The sequence below is a fragment of the Diadema antillarum genome, unplaced genomic scaffold (genome assembly GCF_040938485.1).
Source record: "Diadema antillarum isolate AM-2024a unplaced genomic scaffold, OU_Dant_1.0 seq00000130_RagTag, whole genome shotgun sequence".
Lineage (NCBI taxonomy): Eukaryota > Metazoa > Echinodermata > Echinoidea > Diadematoida > Diadematidae > Diadema > Diadema antillarum.
The window spans coordinates 1,162,917-1,186,461 of NW_027271208.1; the positions used below are offsets into that span (position 1 = coordinate 1,162,917).

Here is a 23,545-nt window from a genome sequence, read left to right on the forward strand (position 1 = left end):
ATTCATCATCTTAACTATAAAAAAAAAATACTACCTCCTCTTTGAATATTACTTATTTTGTGTGTGTGTGTGTGTGTGTGTGTGTGGTTTTTTTTTCCAATGTCAATTCCTTAAATACATTTTGTAGATCTTAACCCTAACTAGGCCGGGCTATTTAGGTAGTTGATAGAGCCGGGGGCCGGGGGGGGGGGGGGGGGGGGGGGGGGGATGTAATCTAAAATACCATGAAGTTAATTTTTCAAAAAATTATCCTTTATGCTAACTTATGCATAATGGTGCATGAAATCAGACTATTTGGTATAAATCACAAAATATAGCTCAAAAGAGGCACATTTTTTGTGTAAATGTTCTTTTTAGTGTCCTTAGCAAATGCTGTAAAAAAAAATTGTGATATCAGAAAAAATTCTTAAGTATTTTATTGTTTTTTTGAATTTCTTATGTATTTCTTTGTTTTTTCGACTTTATGTTTTTCATTGCTTTTTCGATGAAATTTGTCCGCGACATCGCTCCGAACAAGAAAATATGTTATTCATTGATTTTAATCAATAAAACACCACTTTTATGAAATTTGCCTGTGAACACAGTTTGCATTGAAATTGTACACGAATTCACGTTTTTGAACAATTTTTGTTCTGACATGCATGTACATATTGATGCGTAACTTCGGAACCGCGCGCCCGGGCGTTACAAATTTGGTGTCAAAAGATGTGGGAGACTCGAAAGAAAAAAGTCATGAAACGTCGCGGCGATAGCTTTTTGCGATTGCGATACATCGCGCGGAACGTCGCAGGGGGGGGGGCCTCGGAGGCCCCCCCCCCCAGCCTAGTTAGGGTTAAAGAAAGGGTATGGCACCTTTCTGCACAGATTATATCCATCATATTTAGACAGCGAATGACAAAGTTCCTTCAAATTAATGTAAAATGAACTGGAATACAGGCAAGCAATGCACACACATATACATAGGCCTACACACAAAAAAACCCCCCACCAATATATAAACACCACACACCATAACAGTAAACACACATAAACACACATACACCTGAACACATACAAATATCCATCCATCATAACACATACACACACACAAACACCCATACATATATTTACACAATCACTCACAAGATCTACATATAATATGCCTTATAAGCTCTCAATTTGACCTTGAGGCAAATAAAAGACATGTATGCATGTTCAAATTCTTTCTGTGCATCAGATGCTACAGGTTTAGCATTTTATATCATAAGCAAATAAAACTCATTTTGACTGTGCCTGAATAATGCATGTACAAATGTAGGGAAGATTAAAAGGAAATTGCAGTGAATGGTTTGAAATCATAACCAAACCCAGTTGATAAATTATATTGTAAGAGAGAGAGAGAGAGAGAGAGAGAGAGAGCGGGAGAGAAATATATACCATCTGACTATACAAAAATTATGACAATCCTAATAAGATGCAATGTCGTGGATGAAACTGAATACAACACAACATAATGGATAATACAAACATCATCACTTTTGCGCTGCAGAGTTACTCCATAACAATAGACAATTTTTCACATTGTCCCCGTTCTTACATTTGGCTAACAGTCATCAAAGTGTACATCAATGTAAAAAGGAGAAGAAAAGAAAGGAAAAGAAAAGAAATAATAATTTCTTTACAAATTGCACTGGAAAACATTGAGTCTTCTCATACATCATTTGATGATAGATTTTCTGGTCAAACATAATATTCTTGCTACATCATCTATTGAAACTGTACATAAAATTCTACTTTTGAGAAACTTTATACAATAAACAGACTTGTGCACTTGGAGAACTGGGGGAGAAAAGGTATTCTATGTGGCAAAGATGCATTAACCTTTTCTTTTCTGCAAATGTTCCCCTGAAATTAACAGAATCCTTGAGACGAGTTCTTTTTTACTACAACTGATTGACAAAGTGCCGTACATCTACATATATTCAAAATACAAATCAATCGTGGTTTTTTCCTCATTTATGTCGATGTAGGGCAATTTGTCAATCAGTTGCAAAAGTCCCACAGTATAATACATTTACTGCATATTCATGTTGATTTTATCTTCAATGATTTGTGTCTGTGTCAAACAAACACCAAGAGGCATCATACTTATAATGAAATTCAATACAAATCTTCATTCATACCAAGAAAAAAAAAATGTGTGTCTACTCTGTTATGCAAATTAGAATTGTTGTGCTTATTAACTCAAATACAAGCAAACTTTTAACCAAGACCAAACTTCTGTGGCCAAAGTTGATGATGGTGACTTGTAGACAGTTAAGACAATCTAGAATTTTATGTCTTTTCCTTTTAAAATGCAGTAGAAGAAATTACCTGAATGCCAAGTTATCATGTGTTTAAATTGCACTCTGAGCAAATTATGTAGACTGAATAAATAAATTTAAAAAATTGGGCAAAAATAATAAGCTTTCACCCGAGATACAGCAAACATTCAAGTGTATAGAAATGATACTATAACAATCCCACTTCTGGGTTTACAGCCACAGACCGACCAGCGCATTTCAAAACAATGTAAAAATCTTTGCCATCTTCGAGAGCTTGTCAACAGATGTTCATGGCAACTCCTAAGCCTAGTATCAATACTTGTGCACTGTTGTAGTTGATTTTTGTCCCCCTCACCATGCAACAGGAGAGTGTGACTTTGATGTCAATGTCAGATACTGTATAAGTGCAAAATTTTGTACTATTCACCCCCCCCCCCCCCCCATTAGGACAATTTTGCACACATATATTATGCAGATAAGAACATTCCTGTGTATGTTTATACAATGTGTCTCCTCATATTTATTCATGCACTTATTTCAGAATAGAGTGAAATTTGCAACCCCCCCCAAAAAAAAAAAAAAAAAAAAAAAAAAAAAAGAAAAGAAAAAAAAGAGAAAGAAATTAAAACCAAAAAATATTCCATAAAGACCAACATGAAGAGAGGGATTATATGACAAGTGTATGGTACTCACATTCATGGTAAAAGTCAAAGTATTGTGTACATGCAATTGGAAAAGCTGTACTGTACTATGAGACACTTAACTGAGCCTGCATTTGTTTTGCATCCTGCACCACTTTCTGTTTGGCCATTTTTCTCTCTTGCATAACACCCTTTTAGCAGTCAGAGAAGAAGGAGAGAATGCTGGACATATCAGGAGTAATTCCATCCTGCAGACCTGCAAACAATTCATGGGTGATTAAGTTTAGGGTGAAGCACATTCTTCTAACATTAGAATTATACTTGCTTGATGTGTGTTTTGATTTATGCTCTTGATCAGCATTTCTACAACTACACATCTCTCATGAAAGCAACATTGCACATGCATTTTGGCAAAAGCTCAGAGTGGGCACACTCAGAGCTATGTCCCATCTACAGTGGAAGCATAATCTAAGGTGGGGCATGTGCTTTTTTCTTGATTAATTTAACAACACAGAAATTGTCAGTGAAATGTCTCAATATTTGTAACTCTAATTTTCGAAATTATGTATATCCTGGAATGCTATTGATAGACACATATTGCTATGTGACGTGAATGTCCGACGGTCGCCATATCTTGCACCCTTTTCTACTTCCAAATCTTGACGACACCGTCTCTGGAGCATGTGACGAGGGTGTTACTTGTGGGCGAGATCTGGAACACACCCATGTCCGTGATAACGTCCTTGTGACCCACAGGAACCTGCTCGGCGCTCCGCCTCTGGTTCTCGTCGCTTGACGACGTCGATGATGGCGATGCAGGAGCGACAGCTGCTCCACGTTGCTTGCCGTAGGTCTCCACGATGACCTCAGTCCCATCGATGACACGGTGACTGAAAGCAGACATAATTATGCGCAAGAGTTAGAGCAACACGTTTGAACATTTTGTGGGTATGCACTACTCCTAAGGAAACAGGAAGCAGATGACCTGCAACTGCACTTGAATATCCCAAACACATACATGCACATACACACACATAAATTGTCATGATGCCCAATGAAAGGTGGCGATGGGAGTATAGTCAAGGTGCTAAATTCATGTTAGGTTGAGTTATACTGCAAAACTGTAAAAGTGGAAATATTCACTGCTTGGAAATTTCCATGCAGTTCATGTGACATGAAACTAGTGCAAATATAAAAGCACACAAATGTATTTGCTTGTAATATGAAATTACATTTTATCTCTTTGATTTCACAGAATTATTAAAATGCAAAATTCATTTTATCCAGCTGAGCGCAAAAACTTACTTGGGCAAAATAATTTCCACTTTTTCAGTATTCAGTTTGTTAAAGCATATCATATAAGACCAGGCTTTTAACCTATTGAAGACTATGGCAGTCCTGAGTACATTCGGTCGGGTGTCTATGTGCCTTGTCTACACTATAGAGTACCAAAGTGGTGATGTCAGAGTCTTTCGTTACAGCTTGGGTTGGAACCAGGTACGAGCATTAGCAACAAGTAATGTGAGCTCGTTGAGAAATTGTTTCCATGGCGATGAATGTCTATGACATCACACTTTGGTACTCTATAACAGAGGTCTTACTTGTATGAGATGACAGGCTGAGTGACAGGGTCGTTGATTGAACCAGCAATGATGCCTGACTGCTGAGGGTTGCTGGGATTCCAGTATCTGATCCTCTGGTCTGAGCCAGCCGTCAAGAAGCACGGCTGGAATTCGATGGAGGGAATGCAGTAGAGGGCATGGATCGCCTGCTGAGAGGTCTGGAGTGGGTTTTTTGGAGAGAGAAAAGTTGAAAAGTATAAAAACCAACAAACATCTCGTGGTGGTTCTCATATCTCATTCATGCACACAAATTCTACAGAGCAACATATCTGGCGTGGGGAGCATTATTCAGCATTATTCAAAGACTGCAAAAGAATTCATTAAGAACATGATGTAGGCCTACACAAATTCTGTCGGAGTAGATGGGCATAATAATCCTACTGTAAAAATTGTAAACTATTGTTAGCTTCTTGATTGTTTCTACTATAGTGGAAAATGCCAACAATTGAGCAGAATCTACATTTTTTCTTACTTTGGTTCATTAGCTGTCAGTTGCACCTCCGAAATGAGGGGGTCCTCAGTAAAATTGCAAGTAGATGTGCATTAATAAGTGCATGCATTTATGTATGTCTATACTTATGTATGTACGGTATATATGAATGTTTTTGTGTATAATGTATATGTGCATGTGCTGATGAAAATAAATACACACTGTATATTTATAAATGTATGCATACATGCATAATTGGATATGTATGATGTGTGTGTGTGGGTGCGTGAATGTGTGTGTGTTTGTATGTATGTACCTGTGTCTGAGACAGGGGTGGGTGTGGGCTGGCCCAGAGGGTGAACTGACGCGCTCCTGTTTCCATATCCCACATGGAGACCTCATTGTTTCCTTGCACTGCTGAGATGACCCAGGACTGCTGGCTGGGGTGTAGACGTACTCTCCTCACCAACGCACCTGTACGCAAAGAGTTACGAGATACAGTTGACACCATGAACTCTTTGCATGCCATTGAAACCCCCTGTGTGCCACATTATTTTGCGGCTGCAATGCATGAGTGCTTTTGGAAAACATTCTGTTTTTCAAAGTCATGTAACTTTTTATAGAAGCATTTATGCTGGAAATGCAGCATAGCAAAGTCGTGGAGAAAATTGCAGATTTTGCTGTGATGTTCATTTCATGACAAAGATGTGACTATGATGCTTTCAATGTACTGTGGCATATTGCGATTTAATGATCAGTTTGCACATGGTTGTGCATATGAGTAAAAATGGCAAGCCATCGACTGAATCTGGCATGGGAATGTGGCACACACAGAATTAACTCAAACAAGGACATGCGGCAACATCACTTTAAGGACGATATCGCAGCATTATTTCCAAGATACACCTATTTTAAGAGGGATAAGAAATTGTGTTTTCACCTTATATTTGGACAACAGTGGCTGTATTGTGGAACAACTGACATAATAATGCCACATGCGAAATCAAGCATGCCATGTACATAATACTAGCGACCGACTGAACCAAGAAGCATTATGTATAAAGGTCATAGCACCACAGCGTGTGATGATACTTTTAACTGAATGTCACATGATGGGCAATCGACCAACCGGATGTTGAATAATACACAAACAAATAGTTGGCACATAAACTGTGCACTGTTCATAGAGGGTGCACAAAAGTTACCCAAAATTTGGTTGTGCCAAAATTTTAAATACGTTGAAAGTTTTGTTACTCATTTCATGCATTTACCGCATTGACCAATATCCTGCCACATATTGCCACAAACAACAACAACGATGACATCTTCTTTATCCAGGGTAGCCTCTTCAGTGTTGCCACTGCTCTACCAGAAGCCCTGCCATTATTATTATCCTAGTTGTCGGGTACCCATTTATACACCTGGGTCGAGAGGGACATTGTGGGTAAAAACGTCTTGTCCAAGGATGTAAGCACTGGGCGGGGATCAAACTCGGGTCCTCCAATTGAGAGTCGGGAGTCTTATTCATTATACCACACCGCTCCCACTTTACAATCAAGGCCTAGCAAGGACACGCCCACTCACCTGATGGGTGCTGCACCGTGGTGATCGGTAGCTGGAACCTCATGTCCCAACAGACGTGACTTCCATTGGTGGTACCCACTGCCATCCAGCACTGCTGGGGGTCCACCACAAAGGAAGTGATCAGACCTGTAAAGAGATGATTTAATTTGATTTGAATGGACTGGACTGAGTCATTTTGCATCGACATAAGTTAAGGGGATGCACAGATTATTTGTCAAACAGAATAAGCGGACATGCAACAAAAATTAAGGATCAATACAAAGGTCTGGAGTTTGATTTAAGATCAAGACATAGAGACTTGGTGAACTTGATTTGGGATGATTTAAAGAGAATTGCTCTGTACATTTACACAATAATAATGTCATGCTGATTATAAGTGCTACATGTGACTGAACCGATTGGATTTATTTGGAATTCATAGCATAGAAATGGTACCAAGCACAGAAGGAGGACTTCTTCAAAAAGTATATAAACTTGCTCCCAAAGCACAAAGCAGAATTACAACCACCTACAATGCACACATCTTAGTTTAAACTAATTACATCAGCAGTCAAGCTTACCATGCCTCTGCTCATTACGTAATCGGAAGGCTTCGTTCGGCGAGCGAAGATCCCATCCGACGAGGTAGCCCTGGGATGTGGCATAGACTAGGACGGACTGCGGACCTGTGTCAAAATGGGCAAGGTCAACCGGCACCCCTTCCTTTGCGATATCAAGTTCTCGCTTGTCCAGCGGCATAAAGCGATGAGGCGATGACTCTATCCTGTTTCAAGGAAAGAAAATTGATTTAAAGGAATTAATCCCAAGTCTGTTAACAACGTGCAGATGTTCACCTACCTGGTGGCAGAGCATTGAATATCTGATAAACCTGAACAGGCTTGAGAGGGTTTTTGGTCCTGAGGTAATTTTGCAGCAAAAATCGAAGCAAATAATTTTGTCCGCATTTCATTGGTAACTCTAAATATTATTGTACAGTGTATATTAAAAGGATTTTAGAGTTGGAACTACAGGGTTAAAAGCACAATATTTTTGTGGTATGAAATTTTCGCGAATTGCCAATGGCATTCAATGCATATAGAGTAGACAAGAACTTTTGCGTGCATTTTAATTTCATGAATCTCGCCTCACTTCAATTTTGATAAAAACTATGCTCTAGATTATCCTGGGCCTTTCTTTTTATTTTATTTGTGATTTCCATTGCACAGTGAAGCAGTACCATTTGGTATTTACTTCATCAAACTGTTGTTCTTGATGTGTCCCTTTCTAAGAAAAAAACACACTTTCATCAAACACACAGTAATTTACTTTTGTCACACAGCACATAGAAAAACAGAAATCCATGAAGCCAAGCATGTCAATCTGACATACTGGCATATCAAACTAGAAATTTTCTCATTTGGAAGCAGTAATCATGGATAATTTTTCGAATATTACACAAAGACAAATTGGTTCTTGAAAGACAAACACATCACGACTGTAAGGTCATCTTCATAACAAATGTCTACTATAATAAGGACCCTTTGAAAATCAGCCCTAGGTATGGCGGAAGGGACAATCATTTCCATGAGTGGAGAATAGATAAATGAACAACAACAAAAAAAGAAAATGCCCCATCCTAGGCCACACAAAACAACAATTGCAGTCAAATAGCAAATGGCCTCCATTTGACATAAAAGTTTCTCATACAGGTGGTCTGCAATTCAAGTAAATTAGGACCAAAGCATACATCCAAGAAGGAACACTTGTAAAAGCCACTGATGTACTAATGCTTGAAACATGGGGTTGGTTGGGGAACGAGAGGTAATATGTGTGCATCACCTGTTGACATGTATTGACCCATCATCTGACCCAGAAGCAATGCTGTGCTTGGACTGGCAGAAGGTCAGGGTCTTGATCTTCCCCACCTGCCGGTTGTAGGTCTGCCGGGACTTGTTGGTGTTGGCCTTACCGAGCAGCTTCGTGCAGTCCCACACCTTGACGGTGCCATCGTCGGAGCAGGTGGTGAAGAGGGTGTGGTCGTGGCTTACCTGCAATCTGTGACAATGGACGTTATAGAAGATAAGATGTCTGTACAACCAACTGTGAACAACAGTTACTGTAAAACCCCAAATTTTCACAGGCATGAAACTTACGCAAATTTCACGAAGAGCCAAGGTTTGCAAAAGGAAAATGCATGCAAAATGTTTTCCCCACAAAACGCATTGATTGCTAGTATCAACATGTGAAAGCTTCATGTCACGAAAAAGGCTGTCGGCTCCAATACATGAAATTTTCGTGCACATGAATGTTTCTGGTCGTAGAGTAAATAAGTGCAGACAAGTTGATAAGAGTTGGACAGAATTAAAGCAAACATGATCAAGACCTTTCCTGGTTTATGACCATGGAGATTACAGAAGCTGAATTAGCAAGCGGAAGTAGAAGTTGCAGTAATAGAAGCAATATACTAACGATAAAACTAACATTGATATTCTCACTAATGTTACTATCAAAACTAATGATGATAACAACAATGGTGATGATGTTGATGATGATAATGATGCCGCTGACAATAAATATAGTGATGATGAAACAGTGATATTAATAACAGACCTGTTCACAGCTCCTTTGTGTTCATGTAGATGAGCAACAAGAAGGCCCCTGGGCTTCCATGACGACTGGGGCGCCTTGGCATTGAAGGTGGTGTCGTGGATCAGCATCTTGCGCATGATGTTGGTGGCATACTGATCCCTCTTCCTCGTGACCAGATTTCGCAGATTCAAGAGGCAGGGAGAAACTTGCACTGCAAATCAAACATATGGCAATAGGCTGAATGCCCTCATGACTGAAGAACTCAATGGTGTACTGTTATACAGCCGAACTACTGCAAACGCAGAAATTTTCGCGGTACATTAATTTTGGTGTATTTTGCGCTACTTCTGGGTTGACAATTGCACAGCACGAATTTAACAACGTGTGAATATGTTTTTGAGCTGCTCAGAGCAAAAACTTAATCACACAAAAGTGCTGACGTTCACAGTGACTGTGTACCTATACGGATGGGTTCATCAAGAATATCATAATACAAAAGTGTACCCATATATCATAATGTGTACAATTCCACTTGCATAACCTCAGTTTCACCTGAAAATATTTTACCAGATCTGGTATTGAGAAGTAAATTCATGCCCTGATTTTATTCCACATATATTTTCGTAATGCCTTGTTTAATCTGAAAATATCTAACCAGATTGGCTTTTAAGCAGTTTATTCATGTCCGTATGTCAACTTGCAAAGAATTTTGTACTGCCTTGTTATGTAACCTTCCTATAAGAAAAAGATTCGCACATTGCAGAGTTTTCAATATTGTGCAGCTGGATTACTTACACAAATAAAACAAGCCATATTATGCCCATCCCGTGTTCTCTTTATTGGCTCCATTTGACTAATACTTTATATGTGAAATCTTTCTACATGTACATGAAATACTGGGCAAATCAGCCCCTAGCTATTGACAGGGAAGCCTCATTGTCTATAATATAAAATAAAATGATCATGTAGCCTTTGTCCTTTAAACAGAAATACTCTACATGCTCCACAAACTAAATACTGTATACGCCATATACATTCGCAAGTCTAAATTTTCGTGAATTGGGACTTTGCGGCGATTTCGCGAGTGGTTAAATTCGCAAATTGTGGAGTACTGTACTGAATGGAGAAATGTATACGTGTGCGTCACATTCATATCAGGATCAAAGTCATTATTTTCCCATGTCTTTAATTTTGCAAATAGCACCCGACTTGCGAAATTCGCGAAAATAAAAAAAATATTCGGCGTATACAGTACTGCAAGGACAGTCAAGCATCTTCACTCACAGGCACAAAGTTCGAAAATAATCTTCTGACTGCAATATGTCATATCTCCTCCACAAAAACACACACTTAGGTCTTCTCTGAGGATCTACATGTATCTCTTTGGTTTGTCATTATATCCTTGTATTGCTATGCGTTAATTAATGTTTATGGTAACATTCCAGTCTCTATACAACTTACGATGAGATATGGGTTGCTTAGTCTCCTGAACAGGCTTTTTTAGTGGAACCCCCTCCGCTGCTGCCTGCAGCTGTGACATGCTGATGGGCTCATTGGCTGACAGCCCCTTCGCTCCCCTCTCGGTCACCTCCCCTTTGGTGGGGGAGCCCTGCTTCACACTCACAGGAGAGGATGCGGGCTGCTGGGGTGGGGCTTGTCTTGGTGCAGCAGTCTTTGACTTTGAATCCGGCGAGGACGGGTCTTGCACCTGCTGGCCCGGCGGAGCTGACTGTTGCCTGGACAGCTGGGTCTGTTGCACCTGTGGGGAAGGGGGCGTTTGCCCTTGGGCGGGGACTTTGGTCTGGAGTTGAGGCTGGGAGGGGGTGCGCTGCACAGGGGCGTGAGGGAGGGGCACCTCGCTCCCTGGTTGGTGGGGGAGGGGTTGGGTGTTGACGGAAGTCTGTTGGGAAGCCTTGGGGGGTTTGGGGTCAGCTGTCGTTCCAAACATGCTTCGCCACTCCTCATTCTACAAGGTAGTAAGCGGTAGAGATAATCTCTCATATACAATCAAATTTTTTTCAATGTTCTGATAAAGATAACTTCAATACAAACATACTCGAATACTGGTACATATCATCCACATGAAGACACTTTTTTTCAAGCTACATATATTTCACATTTATCACACACCAACCCCCCAAAAAACAACAACAAACAAACAAACAAACAAGCAAACAAACAAACAAACAAACAAATTGTCCAAACAGATTACTTGGCTAGTAATTCTCTGCAAAATCTTGTGAACATGTTCTCAATAGAATAATAATCTAACACAATGATAGGTAATTCGAACAGTTGTAAAGATCTCACTTCTGAATGAACTTGCAAAACTTTATACATGTACTTGTATTAAAAAAACTTAGGCTAAATAGTCAAGGCAAATATGTTAATACACGTCAAAGACTACAGCTGTAGACAACTTGAATATCAAAAACATGTAAACCAACTCTTTACAAGCCTGCAACTACATTTCACCCAGCAACCTTTAAAAGTATCAAGTAAATAAAAAACCTTGTTTACCATTGCTGGGTCTGCATGGCTCTGTTTCTTCTTAGTCTTCTTGGTCTGGGCCTTGTCTGCGACCTCTGACCTGAGGTCGGGTGGCTTGATAAGGTCAGCGTGGTTCATCTGGGTAGTGTGGTGCACGCTGAGATTGATCTGCCCTGGGTTGAAGGGATTGTGGGGGGAGGGCGACGGCGGTTGTAGATCTACCATCCTGAGTGAAGTACATACACAGAAGAAGCACAAAGTCTGGTCAGCTTTTGAAATGCATTCTTTGATATTTGTTTATGCCTTGTATCTGCTACTTATCATTTCACCTATTGATTTTGGTCTATGACTACCAGATAGTAATACAGTGTAGTCGATGCTGACTGGACATGATGCATGTAATGACAAAAGAGTAATGATCAGATAACTGTATGCATTGACAAAATGGATTCGCATAAACACCTGAAGCCTGATATGTGATTAGAAAGATTTGATAGATGTTAAAGAGATGGATTAAAAAGAATGAAATAGGACAAAAACATAAAGACAGAAAGATCGTCAGCTGCATATGGGCACATGATCCATGTCGACATATGTGTACAAATATATCTAATCTGTGTACATACACACCTATAGAAAGATAGATAGACAGATAAATAGATGGATAGATTGATGGATTGTGAAAACACTCACAGCCAATCAAACTGCAGATATTCTGAGGTCCATTTTATGAGATAAACTGCTATATATGTAAGGCATTTTAGCAGCTAAAAATGCATATCTTTGTCTGGCTGATTTGAACAGGCAACATCAGAGCATATTCAATGAAACACATAGGCTACTGCAGTAAAGTGGCTGTGCAAAAATAAACCTTATTTTGTCACGTCTGTTATGCGAATGCTTGCTAAGTGTGCAGATTCTTGCAACAAGTGCTCAAACTCTTGTTACAAGTGCAAGTCACTACTTTTCTAACATAGTGTCAATTTCAAATTCTAATACCAGTAAACTACATTATACAGTATATTTATGCCTTCTCTGGATAACAATTATAGATGATAAATAGGTGATACGCTATCAGCGTATCACCTATTGTGATTGTCAAAATCTCTCTTTATTTCTTTTTATTCTTCTTTCTTTCTGGACAATTTTGTGTCGTGAATATCTCAACAATGACATGACGGAATAACATGAAATTTTCAGTCAACATATCTCATGACAATATCTGGCCACAATAAGCTTTTCATGGCAATAACATATCTCTGACGTCATCTAGGCGCCATTTTGTGATTTTCGGACCATGTCACATGATCGAACATAACTTCATAACTAAATGTCATTTCTGTATCATTTTCAGTGGACATAAAGTTCAGGTCACGCTTGATCTTAGTTTTTAATGCTAATAACCCAGGTCATCATTACGTGCACGTCAAAATTTAAAAATGCTTAAAACGACTTCCCAATGGGAAATCTCGAAGTTTCAGACAAGTTTAAGCGTTCTGCGTGTACGCGTCCATCCGCGCATTTTCGCGCGCACAGCGCACAGCGCGTAAGCAACACGAAAATGCACATTTTTCGACTGATTTGGATTTCTGATACATTAAGTAACAATATCCATTGATTTCCGATCGATTTTGACGTATAACAAAGGAATGCGCTGGCGTCAAAGTTGAAATTCCCCTTGCGCGTCTATGTGCAAATATAGTGAAAAACATGTCTTTGTTTATTTCGCCATAGCTCTTTAAAACGCCTGATGACCCTTATGTTTTTATTGCATATTACAGAAGCATATGAATTGTAAATAACATTTCAAGTATCAATATTTCCATGAATACATTATGACGTCATCATATCGTCATCTGAAATAAAAAAAGTGGAATTAATTTTTTTAAGGTACTGTTTCTGACATTCATTTGCTCGTATCTCTCTTGCTTTAGTTCAATATTATCCCAAATTCAGATATGTTGTACTTTGAACATTTGCCTTTCAAGTCCATGTCATGGTTTTGAAATTTGATGACGTCACCATACTTAAAATAGTGATTAAAGGTAAAGACTCAAAATCAGACAAGTTTATGTGTATTGTCTATGGGAGGGGATTTTTTTTTAAACCATGCGTTGACTTGACAACGTTTAAGCACCTTTATCTCAGCTGATTTTGCTCCATTTCCTCTGAAACTTAAGTATGTTGTAGCTGAGACAATAAGCTGCAGTAATCATGCATTTTATTTTTTTCAAATCTCCTCATCAGGTTGATAATTTAGCAGCTTAAAACTGAAAATGAGAATGGAATGTGGATGAAACGATTCCTGATTCATCTTTCACATATAAGCTTAGTACGTTACTCATATTTTTTCGTCGAGACGTATGGCCGAGAGATTAAAGGCGACGTCTCAGAGACGTGAGGTTGCACACGTGCGGGTTCGAACCCCACAAGAGCACGAAACAAAATACTTCTATCTTTTACTTTTTTTCTTCAATGGAGTATTACACCTTCGCCCATGTAGAAATCACGTTCGCATGTAAACGCACCTATACGCACACACACACACACACACACACACACACAGTATCCCTTTGTTTTGTGTTAGAGACCACATTGCTTCGACTGCTGCAAAATTTTGCAGGCTGGGTTTGTCAAACTGATCATAGTATATAATGACGACGTACGATGAATATGGTGTACTTTGAACAATTGTCTTTCAAGTCCATGTCAGTGTTTTGTAATTTGATGACGTCATCATACTAGAAATTGTGATTAACGGCAAGGTATCAAAATCAGCCAAGTTTACGTGTTATGTCTATGGGAGGGGATTTTTTTCAACTTTGCATTGACTTGATAACGCTCAAGCACCTTTACCTCACTTGATTTTGCTTCATTTCCTCTGAAACTTAAGTATGTTGTAGCTGAGACAATAAGCTGCAGTAATCATACATTTTATTTTTTTTTCCAAATCTTCTCATCAGGTTGACAATTTTGCAGCTTAAAACTGAAAATGAGAATGGAAGGTGGACGAAACGATTCCTGATTAATCTTTCACATATAAGCTTACGTTCCTCATATTTTCTCGTCGAGACGTATGGCTGAGAGGTTAAAGGCGAACGTGAGGGTGCACACGTGCGGGTTCGAACCCCATGAGAGCACGAAGCAAAATACTTCTTTCTTTTACCTTTTTTTTTTCTTCAGTGGAATAATTACACCTTCGTCCATGTAGAAATCGCGTTCTCATGTAAACACACCCATACGCACACACACATACACACACACACACACACACACACACACACACACACACACACACACACACACACACACAATATCCCTTTGTTTTGTGTTGGGGAAACATTGCTTCGACTGCTGCAAAATTTTGCAGGCTTATAGAGTTTGTCAAACTGATCATATTATATAATGACGACGAGATGAGACATAGCCCTCTTGGTTATGCAAATAATGGTCAAAGTTCATATTTGAAAATACAAATGTTAAAGTGAAGGTGACCTTTAAAAGACTTTATCGCCGTGTTTGATTTCTGTTTTCTTTTTTTACATTATAAAAACCTATTGGAAAATATTCAGTTACATAGCCTGCCTAATCGACTTACTTGCACACGCCGACACACGCATGAAATTTCTACTTGGTTGCATGACAGAAACAATTTGATCGGAATTATGTTGGACTGTATAAAGAACTGGACTTCACGAATGTTTCTCAATATTACTTCAAGTCGCTATTTAACATCATTTTCGTTGTCGATCACCCGTGACCGATATCTGATGGCCCCAGCGTATCACCTAACTCGTCTTCAGTGTGACGAGTTTCATATCTCGTGATTATATTGGATGGCTTTATTTCTTGGAATACCATCATGGAATATTGCACTCGTTAGGGCCAATATTCCCTGATATACCATTCATTGCCATCCGATGTATTATAATATAATAATACTCACCCTGATTTTGCCTTGGACAGCTTCAGCATGAGTTCCCTGAGATAAAGGAGTTTGTCTTCATCCTCTTCCATCATTCCTTGATTCTGCAGCTTCCTCAGCAGCTAGTCAAAGAGAAACATGATGTAGATATGATGATTTAGTCCCATACACTGCACTTGTTTTGCAATAAAACTCGTATGAAGATGCACGTAGCGATCACGGCTGAGCTCAGTAGAAATCAGCTTTCGCTGACCCCATTCAGATGCCTCTTTTCTGTACAACAAAATAGCCTGTGAGCCCATCAGCACACCTTCTACTCATACCTTGCACCCGATGGAAATTTTCGTTGTTCAATGGCGCATGTAGTTAGCCGTGGAAAGGGGATACATGTATCACTTGACTGCTTTTAAATAGGTAGATTTATACAAATCTGTCCGTTCTCTGTCAACCTGCAAAATGACTCTCGTTTGGGGGCATTGAAGGCTCTCGCAGAATTGCAGGAGGAACGAGTTCTCATACTGGTACTGAAATGAGAAAAAACAGATTTGAGGGTATTAGGAAAATATCTACCTAAAATTGCACGAAATAAGTCCAAGTACTGACAGATTCACATCAACCTATTTTACCTGAGCCATTTGACCCATTTCTAGCTCGTTGTACTCCGGCTTGTGACCCGGGCGGCAAAGGTTTCGGATCAGCTGACGATCGGTCAGGTTGTCAAAGAAGTCAATGATGATGGGCGACCTCAGAATGTAGTCATACACCGATCGCGGGACGGGACTCTTCAAAACGCTCATGACAATGGCCTGATCACAGGACAGGAGTAAACAGAAAAATGTCATACATCTTAGGTATCTTTCACATTACTACTTATAATTAGATCATTATGCTACATGTTACTAGAGTTATAGGCATACATACTGCAGCAAAAAATCTGAAATCTCTTACATCACGCCAATGGTAAATTCAAATCATTATCATGTTAATTAGACATGACAATTACATGTACAAGCCGATATTTTTGTAATCTTGACTTTAATGAGCCGCAATTTTGCCATTTAACAAAGCATGCATAGAATTTGAATACATAGCAGCAATGGTCTACTGGGAGGAAATGTGAATATGGTATTCTGTCAGAGAGGAGTGGCCATAAACGTCATACATAAAAAGATAAATGCAGCCGCAGAATCCCCTCCCCCCCCCCCCGAAAAAAAAGGACAAGGAAACAAAAGAAATAAAAAAATAAAGAGCACAATGCACTGAATACCACTCTCATGAAAGTGCATATCAGAGTTGCATGATTCTCTTGTGTTCTGTGCACTCACAACCACACACGTGGTGCAGATGAACTTCTTTCAGAATCATACGCATTGCATTGATCATCTTTCCACATATAAATATACATCTCACCTCTTTGTCTATTTGAACGATGGGCTTCTTGAGAAATGGCGTCAGCAGCGGTGTCAGGTTGCAGTGGACATCGGCGATGTCCAGGGACCGGGCAATGGCCGCAATGAAGCCCACTGTGGCCTGTCTGATCCATAGATCCTGCAAGCAATGATTACACATGTAAAAGTCATTTCAGACAATTGCCTTAGCTTCCCAGCATCTAAATAACAAAGTGGTACATGGAGACGTTAGGAAGAGTTTCACGTGATATAAAGGGTAAGCCTAAATTATCACTGACATTCAAGCTCCACGTGTGGCAACGTCATAATCTTGCACCACTGAACATGTAAAGGTCCTATGAAGTATATCAGTTTCTTGTGTGCAGTTAAGTAGGGCCAACAAGGCATTTTGACAACAATATCAAATTACTGTAAAACGAGGAATTTTCGCGTGCACTTTAATTTCGCGAATTTCGCGAGCGCCAAGATTCGCAAAATTAAAATGCACGCGAAAGTTCTTGTTTACACTATGTGTATTGAACGCTAGTGGCACTTCGCGAAAATTTCATGCCACGAAAAAGGCTGTCAGCTTCAATTCGCGAAAATTTCATGCCGCGAATATATCATGTTTTACAGTAACAAAAAAATCTAAAGAAAAATCAAAACACATTTGAATACAATATAAACTTTGTCCCTTGTTTGCCTTGAAGATACAACAAAACGGGACTTGCAATGAACGGGGAACATACTTCCGATTATCTGCAGTTACAGGATGACAAAAATATGGGACTAGCATGAAGTACTTTCAGAACAACAAAGGTATGGGACTACCATGAAGTACTTTCAGAATAACAAAGGTATGGGACTAGCATGAAGTACTCACGGGATGACAGACGTATGGGACTAGCTCATTGGCCATTTCCAGCAGGGCTGGTTTTTGAAGGAGACCCAGCTCTACCAGTCCTGTCACACACTTCAATGCCTTACAGATCACATGTTCCTCACTGTCTGTCAGCCCCTGTGGTGCATGGGAGGCACACACACACAACAACATCAAAATCCAATATTTCGGCAAGCTTTTCTTGTTTCAACATTTCAACAACATACAGAAATACATTGCACTTCCAATCAGAGTACACATTATACAAAATATATACATATTTACATAATATCTTAAGGGTGAAAGCAAAACAAGCTCTTTTTGTGATGGTTTAAAATTTATACAAAGATTACAGATGATGATGATGATGATGAACAGCTTTTATATAGCACCATTTATCTGTAGAACATTAAAGGGACTGTACAGTTCTGGTTGAGATGAGGACTTAGCTTTTAATGTTTTGTAAGATATTCAGAAATCACTCTATGAGATGCCAAAGAGCATGCAATTCTAAGGGGTATCAAAAGTTTATTTGATGAAAATCAAAGAGATCGTAATAAAAGACGTGGCCTGTCGCCTTTTATCATTATCACTTTTTTGGATATCTAAGATATTTGAAAACCAATTTTCATCAAATAAACATTGAATCCTTCTTAAAATTACATGCTCTTTCATATTTCATAAGAGGTTTCTCATTATCTCACTTAGGAATGTTATAAACCTGAATTCCCACCTCAACCAGTACTGTACAGTCCCTTTAATAATTTCAAAATGCACAAAATTAGTACAATTTGGCTGACATTATAACTACAACATTACACTCCCAAGCATTTACATGATTGAAGGAAGAATAATTGCTAACAAGGAGAAAAAAAGACAGTGCCATAACATAAATAAAATCTGCAAACTTTGAAAGTGATGGGTATTTTTGTGGTTGGTAGCAAATGGTTAATGTGATGCACCTGTTGGAGAAGAGGTTTAAGAATGAGGGAACTCTGCCAGCCAACATACGCTGCCACACCAACAATACTGTCAAAGAAGGCTCCTCTTTGATGCCAGTCTTCCTACAAAGTAAAAGAGGAAACAAATATGTGCACAATTGTTTAATCGAGTTCTGATTTGTTTAGAAAAACCCCACAGCAATGTACACACTGTCCAAAGTCCTGGTCATAATAATGGTTAACTCTTTGAGTGCTGATTGGTGCAGGTAAAACCCCATAGCATTATACACACTGTCAATAGTCCCTGGCAGACACACAGTTAACCCTTTGTATGCTATGAGTGTAGATTTACACAGAAAACCTCATAGCATTGAGCACTCTCAGAGACTCCAACTCTCCCGTTTTCGACAGGAGATCTCCCGCCGAAAACCCATTTTTGCAAAATCTCCCGTTCTCCCACTTGAGATTTAATTTCTCCCGCCCTGGCTCTGTGTCTCCCGTTGGAAAGGATTTCTTACTTATTGCTATCGTATGTTGAAAAAATAAGCCTTAGATAGCACCAGAGAGCATCTAGAACCCTAGGAACTTCGCGCTTCACACACATGAACTTGAAGTCTCCTGTTTGCTAGGGGTTTCGGGCGGGAGAATCTCCAGATCAGAAGGTGCTTGAGGTTGGAGTCTCTGCACTCTGTCCAAACTCCCTGGCACAGAAAAGGTTCACCCTATCATTGCAAGTAACACCCCTTAACATTTCACATGCAAGACATTGTAAATCCCAATAAGGTTGACATTTGACATTCTCAGTCCCTGTGAACAAATGGTTAATATGGTTCAGCAAGCACACACTCATACACCCACATGCACACAGTCTGCATAAAGACATTCAGATTCTTCTTAAAATTTTAAAACTCGCAGGTGCAATTCTGCCCCCACTGGAAAATACCAAATTAAAGTAAGATCATAGTGGATCGCTGGCAAGGATTGTCTATTGACTCACTTTGTCATTGAGGAACGTGATCATGTGTGAGAGAAGGATATCGTTAGCCTTCTGTCGGCCAAAGAAGATGCACAGACGGGTTATTCCATTCTCCAGAAGGGTTTGCTTCACAATGTTTTCCTGATGATAATATGACAAAAAATGTGTGAGTAAAGGGAAAGTTGAGGAAAGTGCAAATCTTGAACATTCACAAAAAAAATGAACCACAACATATGAAGGCAGGACAATTCTACACAGTATACATTTTCTTTATATGAGAACAAGAATGAAATTTATGGCTGTAAATTTATTCTAATCAATTCCTTTGAGTGAATCTACACCCACCCAAATCCTCTGTATATCAAAGATAGACATGGTATTTTACAGGTTATACATTACTTGAGACAAAGAGATACTTATGCATTAAACTTCATTTGATTCCTAACAGCCTAAGCACAAATTTTAATGAAGTTCCACAAAAGAAACTGCGGTTCCAATAACGTAAAAGCAAATAACGTCATTTGTAAACCTTTAATCTCATCAGAGTATTAAAACATGCCATCAGTACAGGACTTGACACACTAAACACCTGGTGTGGAATGCCCCCATTTTCATCATGAATGAGTTTCTATGGAATCTTGCTGTCAATGTGGGTCACAGTGCCAAAATTTCACAAGTTGTGAATTGAATATCATTCTAAATAGACAATATTAGGTGCTATTTCAAGTAGAGTTGAGTCTATTTCTTTCAAAATCATTAAGAATTCTGTGTACATGGAGCCATTTACATAAAATTATGACAGCAGCTACTGTAAAACGAGGAATTTTCGCGTGCATTTTAATTTCGCGAATTTCACGAGCGCCAAAATTCGCGAAATTAAAATGCACGCGAAAGTTTTTGTCTACACTACATGCATTGAACGCCAGTGGCAATTCGCGAAAATTTCATGCCACGAAAAAGGCTGTCGGCTCCAATTCGCGAAAATTTCATGCCGCGAATATATCATGTTTTACAGTGTATCACATTACTTAGTATGTCATACCCCCATTTCTGTGCTTAGAGAGCAGTGGAACATATCATTAATACGGTCACTGGAATCAAATGAGACATTTTCTTTATGAGAATGTAAGTGCCATGAAAGGGCTTGAACCCATGACTTTCTCATAGTAGGCACAGTGTGCAATCCACTAGACCATCACACCTTATAACAGATTAGTAACAGAAACAAATTACTTACGGGGTCTGTGAGCAGTGTGACAACCTTTTGTTGAATCATCTCATGCAGGTTTTGGAGCTCATCATCATAGCTTGCCTTGAAAGTGAGAAAAAAACAAGAAGTATTGCACAAAAAGTGTATCATTCATACTGTCTGCTAACAGCTCATTAGCTGAAAATTACTTTAAACTGTACTTGTCATACTATGAAATCTGTTCATCTGTTCCCTGATCTTCCAAAGCCTAATTCAAACTGTGAAGAAGAAGAAGACAAGCTGGAACTGAGGCAAAGCATGTCAAAGGAGGGTAGAAATGCGGAGACAGTTTTGTAAGCACTTACCTGATACTGAGCAGGGTTCTGAACCCCTACTGTCTCTTCACTCTGGGATGTACTCTGGTCCAGCTGTACCATCTCCAAGAAGCGGAGGGCAGTCTCAGCCAGGACGGCTATGTTTTCAGCGTAGGACACACGGACCAGGTCAATCGAATCCTGGGCCATGTTGGACTTGGGGAGAAAAAAAAACCATTTGGGTGAGGTAATAAACCACAAGAACGTTAACGATGAATGAACTATAAAATGTCCAGCCATAGAAGCATATATTTCTAATTCCTGCAACAATTCAGAGCAAAGGGTCTTCAGTCAGCAAATTTCATTTAAGAATAACTGATGCTCAAGTTTAGATTTGTTTGCACTGAACTGCATATCATGCTGTCTTATCTATGATTATAGGCTGTCACCATTCTTTTCACTCTACAGTATACAAATAGTGAATGGTCACGAGTGCGATGGTACAAGATTTTGCACGAGGTGAAAGATAGAGGCACTCTATTCAATGAGGCGAAGCTGAGTTGAATAGTGCACCTCATCTTTCACCGAGTGCAAAATCTTGTTCCATTGCACGAGTAAAGATCATACACTATTTGTTTTATACAACACCTTGAACATCAACACGAACAGATGTGGTCCACACAGATTCTTGAATTTAGCACAGAAATGGCAACCATTTCCGAGAAAGATGAATGAGTAGCCGCACAGTCACAGTGTACACATATGTACGCGAAGCCAATTGGTTAAGTTGTTTACAAAAATTAATGTCAAAAGTACGCGCTTGTATTGTTGAGTGCGTGTGGCAAATGTTTGTTTATTGTGACATCAGAGCCGTGCCATGGAACAAAAACTTCGAGTCAATCATGAGTTTAACACAGGAGTCAGTGGAAATGGGTGACGTCAGCCATGTGCCATCCATTTTTGCTTAAACAAAATTGCACGGCTGACAGCCACAGCATGTGATGGAACTTTTAACTAAATGTTACGTGATGGGCAATCAACCAATCGGATAGCTACATTTTTTTTAGGTGTTGTATAAATTCTGATGTCAAGCATGTTGAGAAAACTACAACAACAACGCTGCCTCTCTTCCACCATCAGTCCTCTTTGGTGACACGACATTTGCTGCTGCTACAATTGTCCGGTTTTATTTTCTCCAAGGACTTAGGGTTAGGGTTGAGATAGGGTTTCAGGTTTAGTTTGATGTGAGGATAAGGGTTAGGGTTATGCTTGTGGATAGAATTTGTTTGGCTTAGCGTGCAGATATTTCATGGGAGCAATTGTTGCAGGAGCAATTGTCATGGAACTGTCCTCTTTAGGATTCCTCAAGAAAGAATGACCTCTAGTCTTTACTGATAATCTCTACTTCTGCCTTACCTCCTCTATTTTTATTCATCCTACTCTGCCTTTCCTCTGCCTAAAAGACCTTATCAGGTCTACCTATAGTTCTTTTAAGGACTATCCAAGAAGGAGTGCCTCCTTTATTTTCTTCCTCTTCTCCTTTGCTCCACTTTTTCACCTCTTTCTCTTTCTTTCTTCTTTACCCATTTACTCTTACCTTTCTAAACTTCTTACTTTTCTCTATAAAAACAGACCTTTTCATTCTGCCATGCAGACTACTTCTTCAAGGAACATCTAACAACCAAACACCCTCTGATACCTTATGTCACATACTGACTGCAAGCAGACAAGGAAAGCTCTGTCATGCCTAATGTAATATTCCAGTAAATTCAGTCTAATAACACATAGGATGGAAAGCAAGACTTACCAGGTTTGGCAAGATGTAGTCTGGAAATATGTTGGCATCACTGGCAGAGAAAATCAGAAATATAAGAGAGTGTACATTCATATGACTGAAATGCACTTGTGTATGTTGCTTTTCTGGAAAATATCTACTAGTTCACCAGCAGATTACATGGTAGAATTTATCATAGGACTGCCTGCATGTTACAAAGGATTTTTGGCATGTAAACCTTCACCGTAACTGTAAAAAATGGGTGACATTTCTAGGGCTATGTCACTGACACTGATTACAACCACTCTAAAAGCAGGATTTCTGTGATGGCCTTATAGACGAATCACTAACATTGATAATGTGCCTTGAATCCAAGTACAAAGGATATGGTGACTGAGAGTACAGACTGAGAGTGAAATAGAATGAGTATCAATGGTGAGTATATAGACAGATTACATGTAATTACACGCTGAAACCCCCCCCCCCCCCCCCGAACTTGGTTTGAATGGGTTATGACTCT

The 23,545-nt window shown here is 39.3% G+C and overlaps 1 protein-coding gene across 1 annotated transcript; it reads right to left on the minus strand.

Moving 5' to 3' along the window:
- Window positions 1-3,236: 3,236 nt before the first annotated feature.
- Window positions 3,237-23,098, minus strand: LOC139727403 (phosphoinositide 3-kinase regulatory subunit 4-like; the record flags this gene model as incomplete). Its single annotated transcript, XM_071638359.1, has 18 exons — window positions 3,237-3,834; window positions 4,546-4,724; window positions 5,313-5,470; window positions 6,581-6,706; window positions 7,141-7,343; window positions 8,399-8,614; window positions 9,170-9,359; window positions 10,610-11,114; window positions 11,669-11,864; window positions 15,585-15,685; window positions 16,190-16,369; window positions 16,974-17,111; window positions 17,835-17,969; window positions 18,794-18,895; window positions 19,770-19,889; window positions 20,986-21,060; window positions 21,303-21,467; window positions 23,059-23,098. Coding segments are annotated over 18 exons (3,073 nt in total), but the record flags the coding sequence as incomplete, so codon positions are not given.
- Window positions 23,099-23,545: the final 447 nt, after the last annotated feature.